The sequence below is a fragment of the Octopus sinensis genome, linkage group LG2, assembly GCF_006345805.1.
Source record: "Octopus sinensis linkage group LG2, ASM634580v1, whole genome shotgun sequence".
NCBI lineage: Eukaryota > Metazoa > Mollusca > Cephalopoda > Octopoda > Octopodidae > Octopus > Octopus sinensis.
This window is the reverse complement of record NC_042998.1, coordinates 154,344,979-154,364,583: the sequence shown is the minus strand read 5'-3', so window position 1 is coordinate 154,364,583 and position 19,605 is coordinate 154,344,979. Positions and strand designations below refer to the sequence as shown.

The window sequence follows — 19,605 nt, the reverse complement described above, 5'->3', positions numbered from 1 at the left end:
CCAAAATTTTTCCCAGTTCCTTCCAGGATTTTCCAGATGTGTATTACTGCATATCTCTCCTGCCTTTGCTCTAGGGAGTAGAGTCTTAGCTATTTCAACCTTTCCCAGTAGCTGAGCTGTTGCAAAGAGTCGATCTTCTTTGTGAAGATTGACTGGATTGCTTTAAGGACCGATGTTAGTTTTATACTGTTGGGTGACCATAGCCTGGGTTTCAGAGGCCCACAGCTTTTTAATATTCTCCCAAAGAGCCTGAGGAACCTGCACAAAGAACATGTAGAGGCTCACAGTAATAACAGTGTAGCAAAATGGCGGTGCATCAGCATGGCCGCAGCTCTGAGCTAAAACTACAGAAAAAAGAATATATACATATATATATATATATATATATATATATATATTCTTTCTTTATTCCCATCTGTCTTGATAGACAATGGGTTGCGCCAAGGGTGGGGCCTACTTTGATGATGTGCAGCGTCTGCTGTGACTGAACAGTCCAATTCTAGAGTGGCAGTCCTTGCTGCACACGAACATCGATGGGTACGTGTGGGGTGTTGCTGCAGTTGTCCTCCTCCTGTCCCGCCTGTCCAACCACAGCTGTGCTCTCCTCTCCTCAGCCATGGAAACGCCTTTCCTCACCGTCCGACGCCAGGCAGAGCGGTCAGCAGCTGTTTCCTCCCACGTGTCCACACAGATGTTGGCAGTCCTCAGGTCGCACTTGCACACGTCCCTGTATCGTAGCTGTGGACATCCCTTGGGTCGGGATCCCGTGGTGAGTTCGCTGTACAGGATGTCTTTAGGCATGCGACCGTCCTGCATGCGGCAGACGTGTCCGAGCCAGCGCAGTCGTCTCCGCACGAGGAGGGCATACATGCTTGGCATATTAGTCTGCTCCAGGATGACTCCATTTGGTACTCGGTCCTTCCAGGAGATGCCAAGGATCCGTCGAAGACACCGCATGTGGAAGCCGCTGAGGCGGCATTCCTGCGGGGTGTATGTTGTCCAGCTCTCGCTGCCGTAGAGTAGGGTGCTCAGCACGCAGGCTCGGTACACTGCAATCTTGGTGGTTATTGTGAGCATGTTGTTTTCCCACACTCTCCTAGAGAGCTTAGCCATGGCAGCAGCAGCCTTCCCAATCCGTCTGTTCAGCTCCGGCTCGAGGGACAGGCTGCTGGAGACCGTCGATCCCAGGTAAGTGAACTCGTTCACCACCTGCAAGCTGTGGTCGCCGACACTGATGCTGGGGACCCCTCCGACGTCCTGGCCCATGATCTCTGTCTTTTTCAGGCTGATGGTAAGGCCGAACTCTTGGCAGGCATCCGCCAGGGAGCTGACCAGCCTCTGGAGACCCGGTTGGTTGTGTGATGTTAGGGCGGCATCGTCAGCAAAGAGGATCTCTCTGATCAGCACCCGACGGACTTTGGTCTTAGCTCTGAGGCGCGCAAGATTGAACAATCCACCATCAGCCCTGGTGTGGAGGAACACTCCGTCGTCGGACGTTCTGAAGGCATAGGACAGGACAAGGGAGAAGAAAATTCCGAAGAGCGTCGGCGCCAGAACGCAACCCTGTTTCACTCCACTCTGGATGGGGAATGACTCCGAGGGCGATCCGTCAAACTGCACTGTTCCCTGCATACCGTCGTGAAAGGAGGTGATGAGTTTCAGCAGTCTGGGAGGGCAACCTATCCTACCCAGGAGCGCAAACAGCCCCTCCCTGCTGACTGAGTCGAACGCCTTAGCCAGGTCGATGAAGGCCACGTATAGGGGCTGTCTCTGTTCTCGACTCTTTTCTTGAAGCTGCCTGAGTGAGAAGATCATGTCAATTGTAGACCTCTCTGCCCTAAAGCCAGACTGAGACTCGGGGTACACACGCTCTGCAAGTATTTGCAACCTCTTCAGGACCACCCTGGCAAATGCCTTATCGACAGTGCTGAGCAGTGATATGCCCCTGTAATTATTGCAGTCGCTTCTGTCCCCTTTGTTTTTATACAGTGTGATGATGTTTGCATCACGCATATCCTTAGGGACAGAGCCCTCCTCCCAGCACTGACAGAGCAGCTCGTGGAGATAGCCCAGAAGGGCTGGCTTCCCGCACTGGATGACTTCTGTGGGGATGCCGTCTTGCCCTGGTGCCTTGCCCCGAGCAAGTGAGTCAATTGCTTTGCTCAGTTCTTCCTTTGTTGGAGGCAGGTCAAGCTCCTCCATGACAGGCAGAGCAGGAATGCCGGCGAGGGCAGACCTGGTGACCACATTCTCAGTGGAGTAGAGGTTCTGGTAATGCTCGACCCACCTCTCCATCTGCTTCGCTTGGTCCTTGATGACCTTGCCATCTCTGGACTTCAGTGGAGCAACCTTTCTGACAGTGGGCCCGAATGCTTTCTTCATTCCCTCGTACATCTCTTTCACGTTACCACTGTCAGCACAGCACTGGATGTTCTGGCATAAGTTCTGCCAGTAGATGTTGGCGCAACGTCTGGCCGTCCTCTGGGCGTCGCTTCTGGCTGTTCTCAGAGTAGCCAGGTTCTTTTCTGATGGGTCGCGCTTATAGTTGACCAGTGCTTCCCTCTTGGCAGCAATGACAGGCTCCATCTCAGGCAGGTGAGCTTCAAACCAGTCTTGATTTCTCCGCTCCCTCTTTCCTAGGGATGACATGGCTATTCTGCAAGTGGTGTCCCGAATAATCTGCCATCTCTCCTCGATGGACGTGGCTGCGTGATCTTTAAGGGCCTCCTCCATGCGGTTGGTGAATTCCGAGCGGAGGTCGGGGTTGGTTGTCCTGGCGGTGTTGATGCGTGGTCGGCTTTTCCCTACGGGACGGTTGATTTTCTTTGGGGCCAATCGGACCCTGCTGCACACCAAAGAGTGGTCTGTATCACAGTCAGCACCATGGTAGCTGCGTGTGAGAAGCACACTGCCGAGGTGGGCTCGCCGGGTGATGACCATGTCCAGTTGGTGCCAGTGTCCGGACCTTGGGTGCCTCCATGAGACCTGGTGATGCGGCTTAGTCATGAAGAATGTGTTGGAAATGCAGAGTTTCCGGTAAGAGCAAAGCTCCAACAGTCTCTGGCCATTCTCATTCACCTTCCCCATGCCAAAGCGTCCAAGGCAATCTGGCCATGCCCCATGATCGGATCCCACCCTTGCGTTGAAGTCGCCCAGAAGGAAGATGGGCTCCGACCCTGGTATCTGGCTGATGGTGGCGTCGAGCTCCTCATAGAACCGGTCTTTTATTTCCTGAGGAGAGTGGAGTGTTGGGGCATAAGCACTAATTATGTTTGCCTTCCCCATTGATGTTGCAAGGTTAAGAGTGAGGATGCGCTCTGAGCCATTTGAAGGAGGGATCACCATGGGGAGCAAGCTGTTCCTCACAGCAAACCCCACGCCATGCTGGCGGGCCTCCTCAACGGGTCTCCCCTGCCAGTAGAAGGTGTAGTCCTTCTCCCGTAGCATGCCGTCTGCGGCGAGCCTGGTCTCTTGCAGCGCCGCTATGTCGATGTTCAGCCTTTTCAATTCGGTGTTGATGACTGCTGTCTTCCTACATATATATATACACACACATATATATATATACACACACACACACACATATATATATATATATATATATATATATATGTATACACATATATATATATAACAAAATAATAAGTAAAACATGCATATATACATACATATATGTACGTAACTACATCTATATGTATATATACATGCATATATAGTACAGGACACCAAAAAAACGTTGAACACAATGAGAAACAAAAACATAAAAACAGAACCGTGGAAACGGACTGCCGAAATGCCACGCATCCTCTTCAAAGTAAGTTTTATCTATATATATATACTAGCATTAAATTCTTCTCTATTTGGAGGTCTGGACCGAACCAGACCCCTAGCAATTTAATCGGACCCTCCGTCCAACGTCCCACGACGCTGTCAGGAGGCATCGACTTGCCTCTCCAGGTGCTGAGTTGCAAGCCGACTGACTTTTCGCGACTTTTGCTCCTGTCACCGTCTCGTAAACCTCTATGGCCTTGCCTACTTTACATAGGTGGTCCATTTCGGTTACGATGATGGTGATGTCATCCGCGTACGCTGACACTGATTTTCCATTACCTGGCTGTCTCGGGATGCCGCTCAGTTTTCGCAGAAATGGCTCTAGAGCCATCACGTACAAAAGCGGGGAGAGCGGACATCCTTGACGAACCGAGCGTTTGATTTTGAACGGCTTCTTGTCGAAGCCGTTCACCCGAACTACCGAGTCGATGTTATCATAAATTTGGATAATCCACCTGAGGAAGCCAAGGCTCAGCCCGAACTGTGCCAGGGCAGATACCAGGTAACGATGGTCAACCCTATCAAAAGCTTTAGATTGGTCTAAATGGACCAGTGCCCCACCCTTGCCAGAATCACTATTAAACCCCTCTATAGTGTACCGCATTAGATGGAGATTATCCTGAATGGATCTGCCCGGAACGGCACATGTCTGTGCCCCTCCGATCAGACCATCCGTGACATGCGCCAATCTTTTTGATAACACTTTGGCCAAAATCTTCAACTCTGTGTTTAGCAGAGTGATGGGCCTGAAATTATCAATGCACTCCCCCTTGCTCGGGTCCTTTCTGACGAGAGTCACTACTCCCCGGCGCACAGATCTGGGTATAAGCCCGTTCTGCTGCCAGTTCACATAGACCTCCGCCAGTAGGTGCCCGAACAAGTCTGGCATACTCTTATATAACTCATAGGGTAGACCATCCAAATCCGGCGCCTTGCCCGCGCCGCAGTCCGCCATTGCCTCAACCACCTCCTCAGGCGTGATTGGCCCTTCACAGACCTCCGCATCTCGCCCCGATAAGCGCGGCAGCCCGTCGAGTAGGTCCGTAAAGGCCCTCCTCCTATCCAGTCCGCCGCACTCACCGAAAAGCTGAGCGAAGTGCTCCTGAAAGGCCTCACACATCTCCTCGGGTTCGTTTATCAACTCACCTTGTTGGTTCGTCAAAGATCGAATCATGGCATCGTTACCATGCTGTGCTTCCACCACTCAGGCCCATCTCACGGTGTTGATTCCTTCACATTCCATATGGCGGATTCTAGCCCTGACAATGCAGCCCATATGTTTGGCCTCGAGGTGCTGGTTTAACACCAGTCTCTTGGACGCCACCTGAGCCGCAGAGCCAGTTTTCATGGCTTCCTCTAATTCCTTAACTAGAGTAGTTTCCCTTCTAGCCTCTCTAGCCACTACTCCTATGCTATATCTAATAGACTCAAACTTGATGGCTTGTTTGAGGGCGTACCACCATTTGTTATTAATGATGGTACCAGATAGTGCCCTCTGAATTATATCCCTAATCCGGTCTTTGTACTCCTTAATCGCCAAAAGGGACGTATTAAGTTTCCAGTAACCGGATCCTCTATTTTTAACCTTATCTATGTCAAGCTTACAAGTGACCATTTTATGATCACTGTAGCTGATCGGGTAAAACTGTGGACACTTAGCTATTTTACTGTCTACTTTTCTAATTAGTATTCTATCTAAATATGACCTGGAAGATCCGTCGCTGTTTGATCATGTCCACAATGGAGCGTTCGGAAATTCCAGCCTATAAGGATCTGCTAGCTCAAAGCGGCTTAGCAGTTCCATGAAGCCACTGTTACCTTTTCTATCTGGACGCGAGCCAACACAATCTACATCCACTTTGCAAATTGTGTTAAAGTCTCCTAGCACAACTAATGAATGCGAAGTACCAAGAAAGTTTTCTAGTTCACGAAAATAATCACTTTGCCCTGTATGGTTGGGTGCGTAAATTGCAACCAGTCTGATAACTTTACCATTACTGAACGTCAAATCCATGACGACCAGCCTACCTTCTGGATCTGCAAAAATTAACTTTTTCTCAGAAACCCGGTTTCTTTTTATTAGGACCAACACCCCACTTCCGCCAGTAGGACTGCCAGGAGAGAAAAAACTCTCGTAGCCGTCAAAGAGCGGGAGCAGACCTCTTGGCCCCTCTAACCGGGTTTCTGTAGCAACAATAACATCTAAATTACGCGATCTGATATCATGCAGGAAGCGACCTTGCTTCCAGCCTGTTCCCAGGCCGCGCACATTCAAACAACCAACATAAATGCAATCCATTACTTACCTTTATATCAGTGGTTCGGTTTTCTCTCGTTCTTCCAACTCTTTTTCTGGGCCTCGTGGGGGAGTCTGACGTAGGCCCTCGAATATATGTGGAGATGTCACCTCCAATCTAAGTGGGCCTACGTCGTGGAAGAATTCAGATTTTATCCGCCCGTAATCCTTCCGGCCTATTCTGTAGATCACAAAGTCATTTTTCTTTTCCACTTTCTCCACCTTGGCCATAGCAGCCAACACGTTTCCTAGTCTGCTATTCGCTGCCTTTACGGCCATATATGAGTCCATTGTCTCTCTCTTCTTTTTTAAAATTATTCTGGGAGGGATGGTATCCGTTTTTCTTTTTTTTTTTTCGGTAATTTTTTTCCACCCCTCCTCATTTATCTTTTCCTCACTCTTGTTCTCCTCCGCCGCTGGTTCTGCTGTCACCGTCACCTCCACACCTTCGATCTTCCCTTCTGGGCCGTCCGACGTTGCTTCTGGTGACACTTCTTTTTCTCTTGGCTTCGGTGCTTCCTGCAGTTTGGGTTGGGGTTGGCATTCCGCCCTTACATGACCCTTCTTACCGCAGCCGAAGCACCTCGGCCTCCTGCCCTCAACGAAAACAGTTATTTTTTCCTCTTCGCTAATTTTTACTGTTTCTGGAATTTCTTCCAGTGTTTGTGTCTCCGCCTGAATGGCTATCACTATCTTTTGTCCTTTCCAGAACTCCTCTTCTTCCACTGTGGCCTGGAGGATGTTTATTTTTTCCTCCAGGCCTACCATCACTGCTGCCACCAGACATTCTGCCTCTGCCTCTGGGGGAATGTTGTTCATTGTGATTTTTGATGTCCGCTTTCCTCTATATAATGGTAATAGAATGATGTTTTCTGCTTTGAAAGTCTCCATTGATAGTTTTTTCGCTATCTCTTCAGAGGTAAAACGCACTCCACTGTGCCGTATCTTTTACCTCTGTTTATATATGTTATTTTGTCCATTATTGGTTTCAAACATAACTCTATTTTTTTCTCCTCGATTTTCTGAATCATTCTTGTAGCTGTGTTGTACGTTTTGTAAATAATTCTTTTCCTCTCTATATCTTCATGTTTCTGTACATCTGCGACCACAGTCACTTCCGTGCCCTCTTTCTTTACACTGTCTGCAAATTTTTCTAGATTTTCAACGTTTATTGTTTTAATTTTTTTCCCAGCTACTTCAGCGAATTTTTTCGCTGGAGTTGATGCTGGTATTGATTTTTCTATTTTTTTGGGCGACGCCGCCTCCTTTTTCTTCGGCGATAACGCCTCTTTTTTTCTTGGCGACAACGCCTCTTTTTTTCCTGATGTCAACGCCGGGTATTCGTCCTCGCTCGTCACGGGCGAATAGGAGATGGGGGATTCCATCTTAAACAAATGGCTTTAACAAGCCTTTGGAGATTCCAAAATAATTGTAGTTTTCCCCCACGGAGGGGGGAACACCAACGCGAAGTCCTCGCGTGAAGGCTGACTTCTTCAGTTAAACAACAATAAACAAACAGGTATACAGACAATATAGAAAAACAGAGATAATACTATGAGAGCAAAATATATAAACTTACTAACAGACGCAAAAATAGCTTTCCTCCATGTGTTCTAATCTTTTTTCTCTACATTGTATACTTTATAGACAATAGTCTTTTCTTTAATTTAATTTTTTATTATCCATCTGGACTATTCCATTTCTGCACGCGAATTTTATTTTTAATTTATTCCCATTCATGTGAAACCACTTATTCAAGTTCAAGTCATTGATGCAATTTTATACCAATTGCTATTTTTACTTTTGTTATGTTTCTATTATATTATACTTTAGTTTGATTTTAATTATTACTTACTACTTATTATTCAATTGTTATTATTATTTTTATTGTTAAAGTGAAAGTATCTGACATAAAATAGAGAAACGTTTTTGTTTCACTTTTAACACGTAATACTGAAATAGTGGAGAAGATATGATATTGCTATGGGCTCACCCTAGGCAAGAAGTTGAACATTTTTTTGCCCATGAAACTACATGGACCCTAAGTAAGGTATGTGTAAAATTTGAATGAAATTGGTTGTGTAGTTCTCGAGTTTTAGGGAATCGTAGTGGAGAAGATATGATATTGCTGTGGGCTCGCCCTAGGCAAAAAATTAAATGACACTCCCCGGACCCTAAGTAAGGCATGTGTAAAATTTGAATGAAATTGGTTGTGTGGTTCTCAAGTTTTAGGGAAACATACAGACAGACAGACACACATTCTCAGCTTTATATATATAGATATATATATATATATATATATATATATATATATATATATATATATATACATATATATATGTATATATATATATGGCCACGTTCGGATGGTTTTCTTACGTGCCACCGGCACTAGTATCACAGCTGCAATTTCCATTGATGTTGATCGATTTCGATTCTCACTTGTCTCAACAGGTCTTCACAAGGAGAGTTTTGTGTCCCAAGTTGACCCCAGTTGAACCGTCCAACCCATGCTAGCATGGAAAGCGGACGCTAAACAATGATGATGATGATGATTCCTATATATATATGTATATATATATATATATATATATATATATATATATATATGTGTGTGTGTGTGTGTGTGTATGTATATATCTATCTATATATATATGTATATATATATATATATATATATATATATGTATATATATATATATATATATACATATATATATAGATAGATATATACATACACACACACATATATATATGTATATATATATATATATATATATATATATACATACATATATATATAGGAATCATCATCATCATCATTGTTTAGCGTCCGCTTTCCATGCTAGCATGGGTTGGACGGTTCACCTGGGGTCTGGGAAGCCAGAAGGCTGCACCGGGCCCAGTAGGATCTGGCAATGTTTCTACGGCTGGATGCCCTTCCTAATGCCAACCACTTCGCGAGTGTAGTGGGTGCTTTTTACGTGCCACCGACACGAGGCCAGTCGGGGTGGCGCTGGCAATGGCCACGTTCGGATGGTTTTCTTACGTGCCACCGGCACTAGTATCACAGCTGCAATTTCCATTGATGTTGATCAATTTCGATTCTCACTTGTCTCAACAGGTCTTCACAAGGAGATTTTTGTGTCCCAAGAAGGAAAGGTATGCATAAGTGGACTGGCTACATCCCGTGTAGAGGCCACAGGGGTTATGATCTCACTTGTCCTGCTGGGTCTTCTCACACACAGCATACTTCCAAAGGTCTCGATCTCTAGTCATTTCCTCAGTGAGACCTAAAGTTCGAAGGTCATGCTTCACCACCTCGTCCCAGGTTTTCCTGGGTCTGCCTCTTTCACAGGTTCCCTCAACCGCTAGGGTGTGGCACTTTTTCACACATCTATCTTCATCCATTCTTGCCACATGACCATACCATCGCAAACGTCTCTCTTGCACACCACAACTGATGCTTCTTAGGTCCAGCTTTTCTCTCAAGGTACTTACACTCTGTCGAGTTTGAACACTGACATTGCACATCCATCGGAGCATACTGGCTTCATTTCTTGCAAGCTTACGCATATCCTCAGCAGTCACGGCCCATGTTTCACTGACATGTAGCATGGTTGTTCGTACACATGCGTCATACAGTCTGCCTTTTACTCTGAGCGAGAGGCCTTTTGTCATCAGCAGAGGTAAGAGCTCTCTGAACTTTGCCCAAGCTATTCTTACTCTAGCAGTTACACTTTCAGCACACCCGCCCCCGCTACCTAGGTGACTTGGTCACCTAGGTAACGGAAGGTATCAACTATTTCAAGTTTTTCTCCCTGGAATGTGGCAGAAGTTGGTCTCAGAGCATTTTCAGTGTTTATTGCTCCTGAGCATCTGCCACATACGAAAACTATCTTCCTAGTTAGCCTTCCTTTGACATTGCTGCACCTCTTATGTGTCCATAGCTTACACTTGGTGCATCTTATAGAGTTTCTACCTACACCTTTTCTACAGATCGAGCAGGGCCATCTACCTGAAGGCGTTTGTGATTGGTCTACCTTCCTACTTATTAGGACTTTGGTTTTAGCTAGATTGACTCTAAGGCCGTTCGATTCTAATCCTTGCTTCCACACCTGAAACTTCTCCAGTTCTGATAGTGACTCAGTAATTAGAGCAAGGTCATCAGCATAGATGAGCTCCCATGGGCATCCTGTCTTGAATTCCTCCGTTATTGCCTGGAGGACTATGATAAATAGGAGGGGGCTGAGGACTGAGCCTTAGTGGACCCCTACCTCTACCCGGAATTCTTCACTGTACTCGTTGCCAACCCTCACCTTACTAGCAGCGTCCCTGTACATGGCTCGCACAGCTCTCACTAACCATTCATCTATCCCTAGTTTCCTCATTGACCACCAGATAAGGGATCGGGGGACCCTGTCGAAGGCTTTCTCCATGTCAACAAAAGCCAGGTACAGGGGCTTATCTTTGGCTAGGTATTTCTCCTGCAGCTGCCTTACCAGGAATATAGCATCAGTGGTACTTTTCCCTGGCATGAACCCAAACTGCATCTCATCTAAACTAACTCCCTCTCTAATTAGTTGGGCTATGACCCTCTCTGTAACCTTCATTACCTGATCCAACAGCTTGATACCTCTGTAATTATTTGTATCTAGGGCGTCACCTTTACCTTTGTAGCAGTTGACTATTATGCTGCTACACCAGTCATTGGGTATGACTCCTTCGTGTATCACCTGATTAACTATACGGGTGACTAGGATATAGCCAACACTACTAGATATTTTGAGCATCTCTGCAGTGATTCCTGATGGGCCTGGGGCTTTCCCTGTCTTCATGCTTCTAATTGCCTTAACTACCAAGGAACTGTCAACTCGGATAGCTGGTCCCTCTGTTGGGTCGACATTCGGCAGACTCTCTTTATCCCATTCATTTTCTTTATTCAGCAACCTTTCATAGTGGCGTCTCCAAACCTCTGTCTTTGCATCCTCATTTAGCGCAAGTGAACCATCTTCCATGCGAACACATTTCTCTCCTACCACATCACGATTCTCTCTCACACACTGTCTTGCAACACGAAACACCTCCAGTCTTTAGTCCTCACGGCGCAGAACATTGGCAAATATTTTCTTATCTGCTTCCCCTCTGGCTAGATAGACCTGTCTCCTAGCTTCCCTTTGGCAGTCTGATACAATTCCTTGCTACCAGCATTCTTCCAGTCCTTCCAAGCCTGTCTCTTTTCTCTAATAGCCCTGTCTACAACATTGTTCTACCACCATGTTACCTTGGGACGAGAGGGGACTTTGTACCATCCACAGATATGGCCAGTGGCTCTCAGCAGGTTGTCCCTTAGAAACGTCCAGTTGCCTTCTATCCCATGTGATACTCTGTCCCCTTCTACTTTGTCAAAGGCTTCAAGTAACATGTCCCTAAATCTCTGTCCATTCGCAGGATCTTTAAGCTTCCAGATCCTTCTTCTCCATGTTGGTCGTCTTCTGGTTGTCCTCTTAGTCCTGATCCTAAATTCACTAACTACCAGTCTATGTCGCGGGGTACAGTCTTCGCCTGGGAAGGTTTTGGCATTTATAAGCAGCCAGCTTTCCCTTTTCCTGGCAAGTGTGTAGTCAATTTGGCTGGTATGTTGGCCCGATCAGTAGGTGACTAGGTGGCTGGTTGGTTTCCTGAAGTTAGTGTTGCAAACCATAAGATCATTTGCATCGCAGAACTCCAGCAGCCTGGTTCCCTCCTCATTGCGGGAACCATAGCCATAGCCTCCATGTACACCATGGAAGCCCCAGTATGTCATCCAACGTGACCATTGAATATATATATATCAACAGGTAAAACCCAACCATATAAATTTAATGAAAACCTTAGATATATAAATGCTAATAGTGATCACCCACCATCAAGTAAAAAATCGTTGCTAAATAATACTAGTAAACGAATATCATTATTTTGTTATGATTTAGAGATTTTCAATAAACATGCACCTTATTATAATGAAGCCCTGCGAGAGGCAGGATACAATAATAATATTAATAACAATTATAATAATTATAATAACAATAATAGTAGTAATAGTAGTAGTAATAATAATAATAATAATAATAACAGTATTGATGATGATAATAATAATAATAATAAAACATAAATATAAATATAAATAAAAATAGAAATAAGACTAATTTTAATTTGAATTTATTTCAATAAATGATGATAATTTTAATTTTAATTCAATAAATGATAATAATTTTAATAACATTAAAAAGAAATATAATTATGATAATAATAATAAAATAGTAGTAATAATAATAATAATAATAATAATAATAATAATATTAATAATAGTAGTGTTAATTATAATAATAATAATAATAATAATAATAATGATAAAAATATAACTAATATGAATAAAATTTGGTTAATTGTTCCTTATGGGGCTCAAGTTAAAACTAATATTATTAAAGAGATTTTAAATATTATCGAACAATTCATTCATAATAATCGTAACTATAAAAAAATTTTCTCTAGTAATAATTTTGGAGTTGGTTATTCTACCACTAATAATGTAACTAACATTATTTCTTCTTTTGACAAATTTAAGTTGAATAATTTTTATAAAACGAAATTTTATAATCATACCAACAATAATAAAGATAACATACTGATAGATTGTACATGTACAGATAAAAGTAATAGTAATTTAATAATAAATGTAATTTACATGATGTTGTTTATAAATGTTATGGTAGCTTTAATTAATGTGAATAATAGGAATAATAATAACTTAAATGCTATCTATATAGGGTCTACTTCCTCTAAAATTAAATTAAGAGTAGCTCAGCATATACATTCCTTTAAGAATAGAAATCTTATTAACTCTACTGGGCTTAGCAAATACATATGGGAACTTAAATCTCAACGAATTAAGCATAATTTAAAATGGGAGATAATTTGCAAGGTGAAATCATATAGTATAGGTAGTAATTCCTATACTTTTTATGTATTAGTGAATTTAAAGAAATATTATTTAATAATCATAAATTAGTTAATTCATTGGACGAGTGTAAAATTAAATGTAGACACAAATTACTTTATTTATATAATAAATTTTTAGATAAATAGTGACTATATTTAAACCCTATTTTTGTTTCTTATTTGTAGTTATATTTTGTACTAGTATTTATTCTATAATTTAGCATGTGATTATATATTGTATATTACATAATTTAATAAGTCTAAATTAATATTTGTTATTAAATTAATTAATTAATTAATTATAGTAGTGTTGTGATTGCACTTCTGTAGGTGATTTGAATATAAGTCAATAAGAGTTAGTAAAGGTTTTTTTAAATAGAGTTAGGTTATATTTAGATGTTTATTTAATTACTAAATATATAATTTATTTAATGAATATAGATTAAAAGATAGTTATTTAATTTTTTTTTTATTTTTGTGATTGATATTGTTATTACTATTATGCTTATTATATGCCTACCAACATTAATAGTAGAAATATTAAAATTACTAAATCTCTATAAAAGAGATTACGGCAGCGTTTACTGGAAATTAATTGTTATCGCCATATTAATATGGCATTCTTATAGATATAAGAATAATCGCTGCCGCTGGTCAGCTCCATGAGGCCACCGCCATCAAGATAGCTATTGATACACGATCTGTATCCATTATAACCTTCGAACACCATTCGCTCGTGGCCGTTTGCCAGCTCTGCCTGGCCCCGTGTCGGTGGCACGTAAAAGCACCATCCGTTCGTGTTCGTTGCCAGCCTCGCCTGGCCCCGTGCCGGTGACACGTAAAAGCACCGTCCGTTCGTGGCCGTTTGCCAGCTCTGTCTGGCACCGTGTCGGTGGCACGTAAAAGCACCATCCGTTCGTGGCCATTTGCCAGCTCTGTCTGGCCCCGTGTCGGTGGCACATAAAAGCACCATCCGTTCGTGTCCGTTGCCAGCCTCGGCTGGCCCCCGTGCCGGTGACACGTAAAAGCACCGTCCGCTCGTGGCTGTTTGCCAGCTCTGTCTGGCAACCGTGTCGGTGGCACGTAAAAGCACCATCCGTTCGCGTCCGTTGCCAGCCTCGGCTGGCCCCCGTGCCGGTGACACGTAAAAGTACCGTCCGTTTGTGGCCGTTTGCCAGCTCTGTCTGGCCCCATGTCGGTGGCACGTAAAAGCACCATCCGTTCGTGTCCGTTGCCAGCATCGCCTGGCCCCGTGCCGGTGACACGTAAAAGCACCATCCGTTCATGGCTGTTCGCCAGCTCTGTCTGGCACCTGTGCAGGTGGCACGTAAAAAACACCCACTACACTCGCGGGGTGGTTGGCGTTAGGAAGGGCATCCAGCCGTAGAAACACTGCCAGATCTGACTGGGCCTGACGAAGCCTTCCAGCTTCACAGACCCCAGTTGACCCGTCCAACCCATGCTAGCATGGAAAGCGGACGCTAAACGATGATGATGATGATGATGATGAACAAGGGAGATCAGCCGCTTCACACTGCCAGTCCGACAGCTACAGACGCGTTTCGGGGTATTGCCCCTTGTCAATGTATCGCAGTCAGACCCTGCAGGTGTCGCCACTGACGTCTCTGTTCGAAGGTTTCTATTTACCTAGTTTCAGTGGAATACATCCACTTGTTTTCAATAATAGAAATATTAAAATTACTAAGTCTCTATAAAAGAGATTACGGCAGCGTTTACTGGAAATTAATTGTTATCGCCATATTAATATGGCATTCTTATAGATATAAGAATAATCGCTGCCGCTGGTCAGCTCCATGAGGCCACCGCCATCAAGATAGCTATTGATACACGATCTGTATCCATTATAACCTTCGAACAAGGGAGGTCAGCCACTTCACACTGCCAGTCCGACAGCTACAGACATGTTTCGGGGTATTGCCCCTTGTCAATGTAGCGCAGTCAGACCCCGCAGGTGTCGCCACTGACGTCTCTGTTCGAAGGTTTCTATTTACCTAGTTTCAGTGGAATACATCCACTTGTTTTCAATAATAGAAATATTAAAATTACTAAGTCTCTATAAAAGAGATTACGGCAGCGTTTACTGAAAATTAATTGTTATCGCCATATTAATATGGCATTCTTATAGATATAAGAATAATCGCTGCCGCTGGTCAGCTCCATGAGGCCACCGCCATCAAGATAGCTATTGATACACGATCTGTATCCATTATAACCTTCGAACAAGGGAGGTCAGCCGCTTCACACTGCCAGTCCGACAGCTACAGACGCGTTTTGGGGTATTGCCCCTTGTCAATGTAGCGCAGTCAGACCCGCAGGTGTCGCCACTGACGTCTCTGTTCAAAGATTTCTATTTACCTAGTTTCAGTGGAATGCATCCACTTGTTTTCAATAATAGAAACTAGGTAAATAGAAACCTTCGAACAGAGACGTCAGTGGCGACACCTGCGTGTCTGACTGCGCTACATTAACAAGGGGCAATACCCCAAAACGCATCTGTAGCTGTCGGACTGGCAGTGTGAAGCGGCTGACCTCCCTTGTTCGAAGGTTATAATGGATACAGATCGTGTATCAATAGCTATCTTGATGGCGGTGGCCTCATGGAGCTGACCAGCGGCAGCGATTATTCTTATATCTATAAGAATGCCATATTAATATGGCGATAACAATTAACATTAATAGTATTAAGTATATATATATTTTATGGTAATAGTTTTAGTAATGTTAAATAAATAATTTTGAATATGTAGTAAAAAAATATTTTCTTTATGAACTATTTATTTATAATGATAATATGTACTTTATTTATTCAATTAATGAGCGAAGTATTTGATTTAAATATAAATTACTTTACTTATATAAGTTTAATTTATTATTTTAGCATTTGGTTTGAAGATTAATATGATATATAATATATATTTGTTATAAATGACAGTTTGTAATATATAGTTTGTAATAACTTTTTTTATATATTAATCAAAATGTATTTATATTATATATTTCAAATTAGATTTATTTAGATGTTTATTTAATTAATTAATATTATTTATTAATGAATATTAATTACATTATAGTTTTTAAATTAACTTAAGTTTATTAATTAGTAGCTATAATATAGATACTGATTGAATTAGCACTGAGTTAATATAGAATGTGTGTAAAAGTTGTTTTCTTTAAATAAAGATTTGGCTCCAACATAATCATATTTATATATATGAAATAAATTAATTTGTATAAGATTATTAGAGAATATACAGTAAATAGTAGTTATATAAATTACTAGCAGTATCGCCCGGCGTTGCTCGGGTTTGTAAGGGAAATAACTATATAAGCATTTTTATAGATGTCAATTCGGGCTTTCTTAGCCATTTCCGTTTTGGTGTCTTCAAGCCATGAAGTCGTTGTTCTAAAAGAACGCTGGTCTCCTTGACAATGCTTTACGACGTTGATTTCCTTACACTCCCTTCCCCACAGCTTCACGAGGGAGGGAAGAAGGGGGAGAAGCAAACAGGTGCAGGTGTGACCATGGACGCCAACTCCGCCGCCATCGACACACGAAAAATTATGCATTAAAATGGAATAAAAATGATGTTAAATTATTTTTAAAATCGTAGACTCATCGTAGACGTGCACTAATACCCAGACGGGCTCGATATGAATCACGACTATAAGATACCCAAATTTGGTTAAACTGCACCGCAAAATGTGGGAGTAGTTAGGAATCTAAATCGAAGGGGACAGACACTCACACAACTACAGTTTTATATATATAGATTTCAATTTATAGAGTTTTGAGTATAATTTATCGTAGTTAATTCTAAATTTTAGTTTTATAGTGAAAGACATTATAGTGTAGAGTGATTCTATTCTCTATTAGTGACTTTATTCTCTTTATCCATTAAAGCTAAAATATATTCGTAGTTTTCATTGATAAAATGTATATTTCCATCTGTTTGTTCTATTTCTGTTAATAATGTAATTCCACGAGTTTTTATAAACACTTAAGACATTTTCCGTTTTGAAGTTTTTTAGTTAATGACACGCTTTTTGAGAGATAAGTAAACTTTTTTATTTAAGAAATATTATTGATTGTTAAATTTGAATTTATAATTTTTTTTATTTGTTAATGATAATTTAGATATGTACATTTATTTAATTATTATTAGTTTATAATTATTATATCCGAACGTAAATTTTAAGATATTAGTTTGCGATACAGATCATAAAAATGTTTTTGATAGTAGTAATAATAAGTATTTTATAAAGATAGGTTATATATTTTTAATTTGAATTTTTCAATTTTTGTATTTCATAGATATTTTCTATAGATATCAGTAATATTTATGTAAGTAATAATGGACTAATTTATTTTTGGTTATATGTTTATACGGTTATTGATAGAAAAAATTTAGATTTTTAATTACTATATTTGTTGATTATATTTTAGATACTTATTTTTATGTATTTATTATTTTATAATTATTATATGCGAACTAAAATCTAAAAATATTAATAGTGATTAGTTTGTTAAAAAATTTGGTAATTAAATATTGGAGTATAATTGGGTTAAAGATATTCTATAGTTTATTAATGTTTTTTTAAGCTAAATTATATCTTTGCAGATAAATACATATTTCTATCTATTTACTGTACTTTTTTTTTTACCTTAAATATTAAATATTTAAAATAATAAATGTGTTGATGGAAACTAATCCTAATGTTTTAAGTTTCAAATTTAGTTAATGGAGTTTCTTCTATAAGAAAAATTATTATTTTATTTATTTTTAAATAAATATTGTTTAACTCTATTTGCTTATTTATTTAACTATTATTTTTAACCTGAAGAATGATTATAATTTTAAATTGAATTCATTTCAATTAAATTTAAATTTAATTGTAATTCGAATTTAATTGCAGCCATGAAACATATGTAGTTTTTTTACTTATTATATATTGATAATTCATTCTTTTTTACTTATTATATACTGATTATTCATTTTTATACTTTTGAGATCTAGTTATACAGGGTGTCCATAAAGTCTCTTTACAATTTAAAAAAATTATTACAAAGGCAGTTTATGAGATATTTTAACCAGATTTGTTTTATTTTAATAAGTTTTTATTGATATTAAATCTTTGTGTTTCACTTACTCTGTTGATGGAAGGGAACTGATTCACTGAAACCCTATAAAATGAGGATGAAGCATTCCTCAAGCGAGTTTGTTTTAGTGATGAGGTGACTTTCATGTTTCAGGGAAATTAAACAGACACAATGTGAGAATCTGGGGATCAGAACACCCCCATGTGACTAGAGAGCTTCAACGGGATAGTCCAAAAATGAATGTGTGGTGTGGAATCATGTGCAATTGAATAATTGGTCCATTTTTCTTGAACGAGGCAACAATTACTGCAGATGTTTACCTTGACCTTCTGACTGAATATGTGGCACCACAACTGATTGATTTACAATCAACCATTATTTTCCAGCAAGATGGTGCACCACCACATTGGGGACGGCATGTTCGTCAGTTCCTCAATCAAACATTTTTAGACCGATGGATTGGAAGGTATGGGCCAATTCCATGGCCACCGCATTCGCCAGATATCACTCCATTGGACTTCTTTTTATGGGGTTATGTAAAAGATATCATGTATCAAACAAAGATATGGGATATTGCTGACTTAAAGCAAAGGATTCGTAATGCCATTACCACCGTTGATGAGGCTATCCTACAGCGAACATGGCAAGAAATCGAGTACTGTCTTGATGTGCTTCAGGCAACTAATGGTGCCCATATTGAGGTCTATTGAATAACAGTTGAAAAACTTTAATAAACAATTATTACAATAAAATAAATCTGGTTAAGATATCTTGTCAATTACCTTTGTAATAAAATTTTAAAATTGCAAAGAGACTTTATGGACACCCTGTATGTTTTATAAAAATATATTTTATTTGTTATTTATGTTTTGGTTTATGTCTATCACTGTTTGAGTTGTATAATAGTGGTTTTTATCTCTAATTTATATTTTATATATATACATATGAATCTCTCTCTCTCTCTCTCTCTCTCTCTCTCTCTCTCTATCTATATATATATATATATATATATATATATATATATATATATATATATGGGAATATATATATATATATGGGAATATATACACACACATGACATGTATATATAAATTTAAATTTAAAATGAGTGTGAGAAATTGGATATCAATTTAGTTAACATCAATTTAACACCAGTGGTCTAGCATATTAAAGTCTGAAGGTTCAGTAAATTGTATTATATACATATGAGAGGAATGACCACTATGTGGATAACCCTTATGCTAGAAGTAGATCCACTAAGAAATGTTCTCAAGAAAAATTTACCAAACACCAGAACATCAAGACAAATGAAAAGTAACATAAATATAGATTAGTGACATATATGTTTCACTATTAATAGAATTGTGTAATTTTACTT

General features: G+C 40.4%; 1 protein-coding gene across 1 annotated transcript; it reads left to right on the top strand.

The window, feature by feature from the left end:
- The first annotated feature begins 3,793 nt into the window (after positions 1 to 3,793).
- On the top strand, positions 3,794 to 18,937 carry LOC115226371. Its single transcript, XM_029797373.1, has 3 exons — positions 3,794 to 3,814; positions 17,442 to 17,471; positions 18,614 to 18,937. The coding sequence occupies exons 1-3, from the start codon at positions 3,794 to 3,796 to the stop codon at positions 18,935 to 18,937; spliced, it is 375 nt and encodes a 124-aa protein (XP_029653233.1).
- Positions 18,938 to 19,605: the final 668 nt, after the last annotated feature.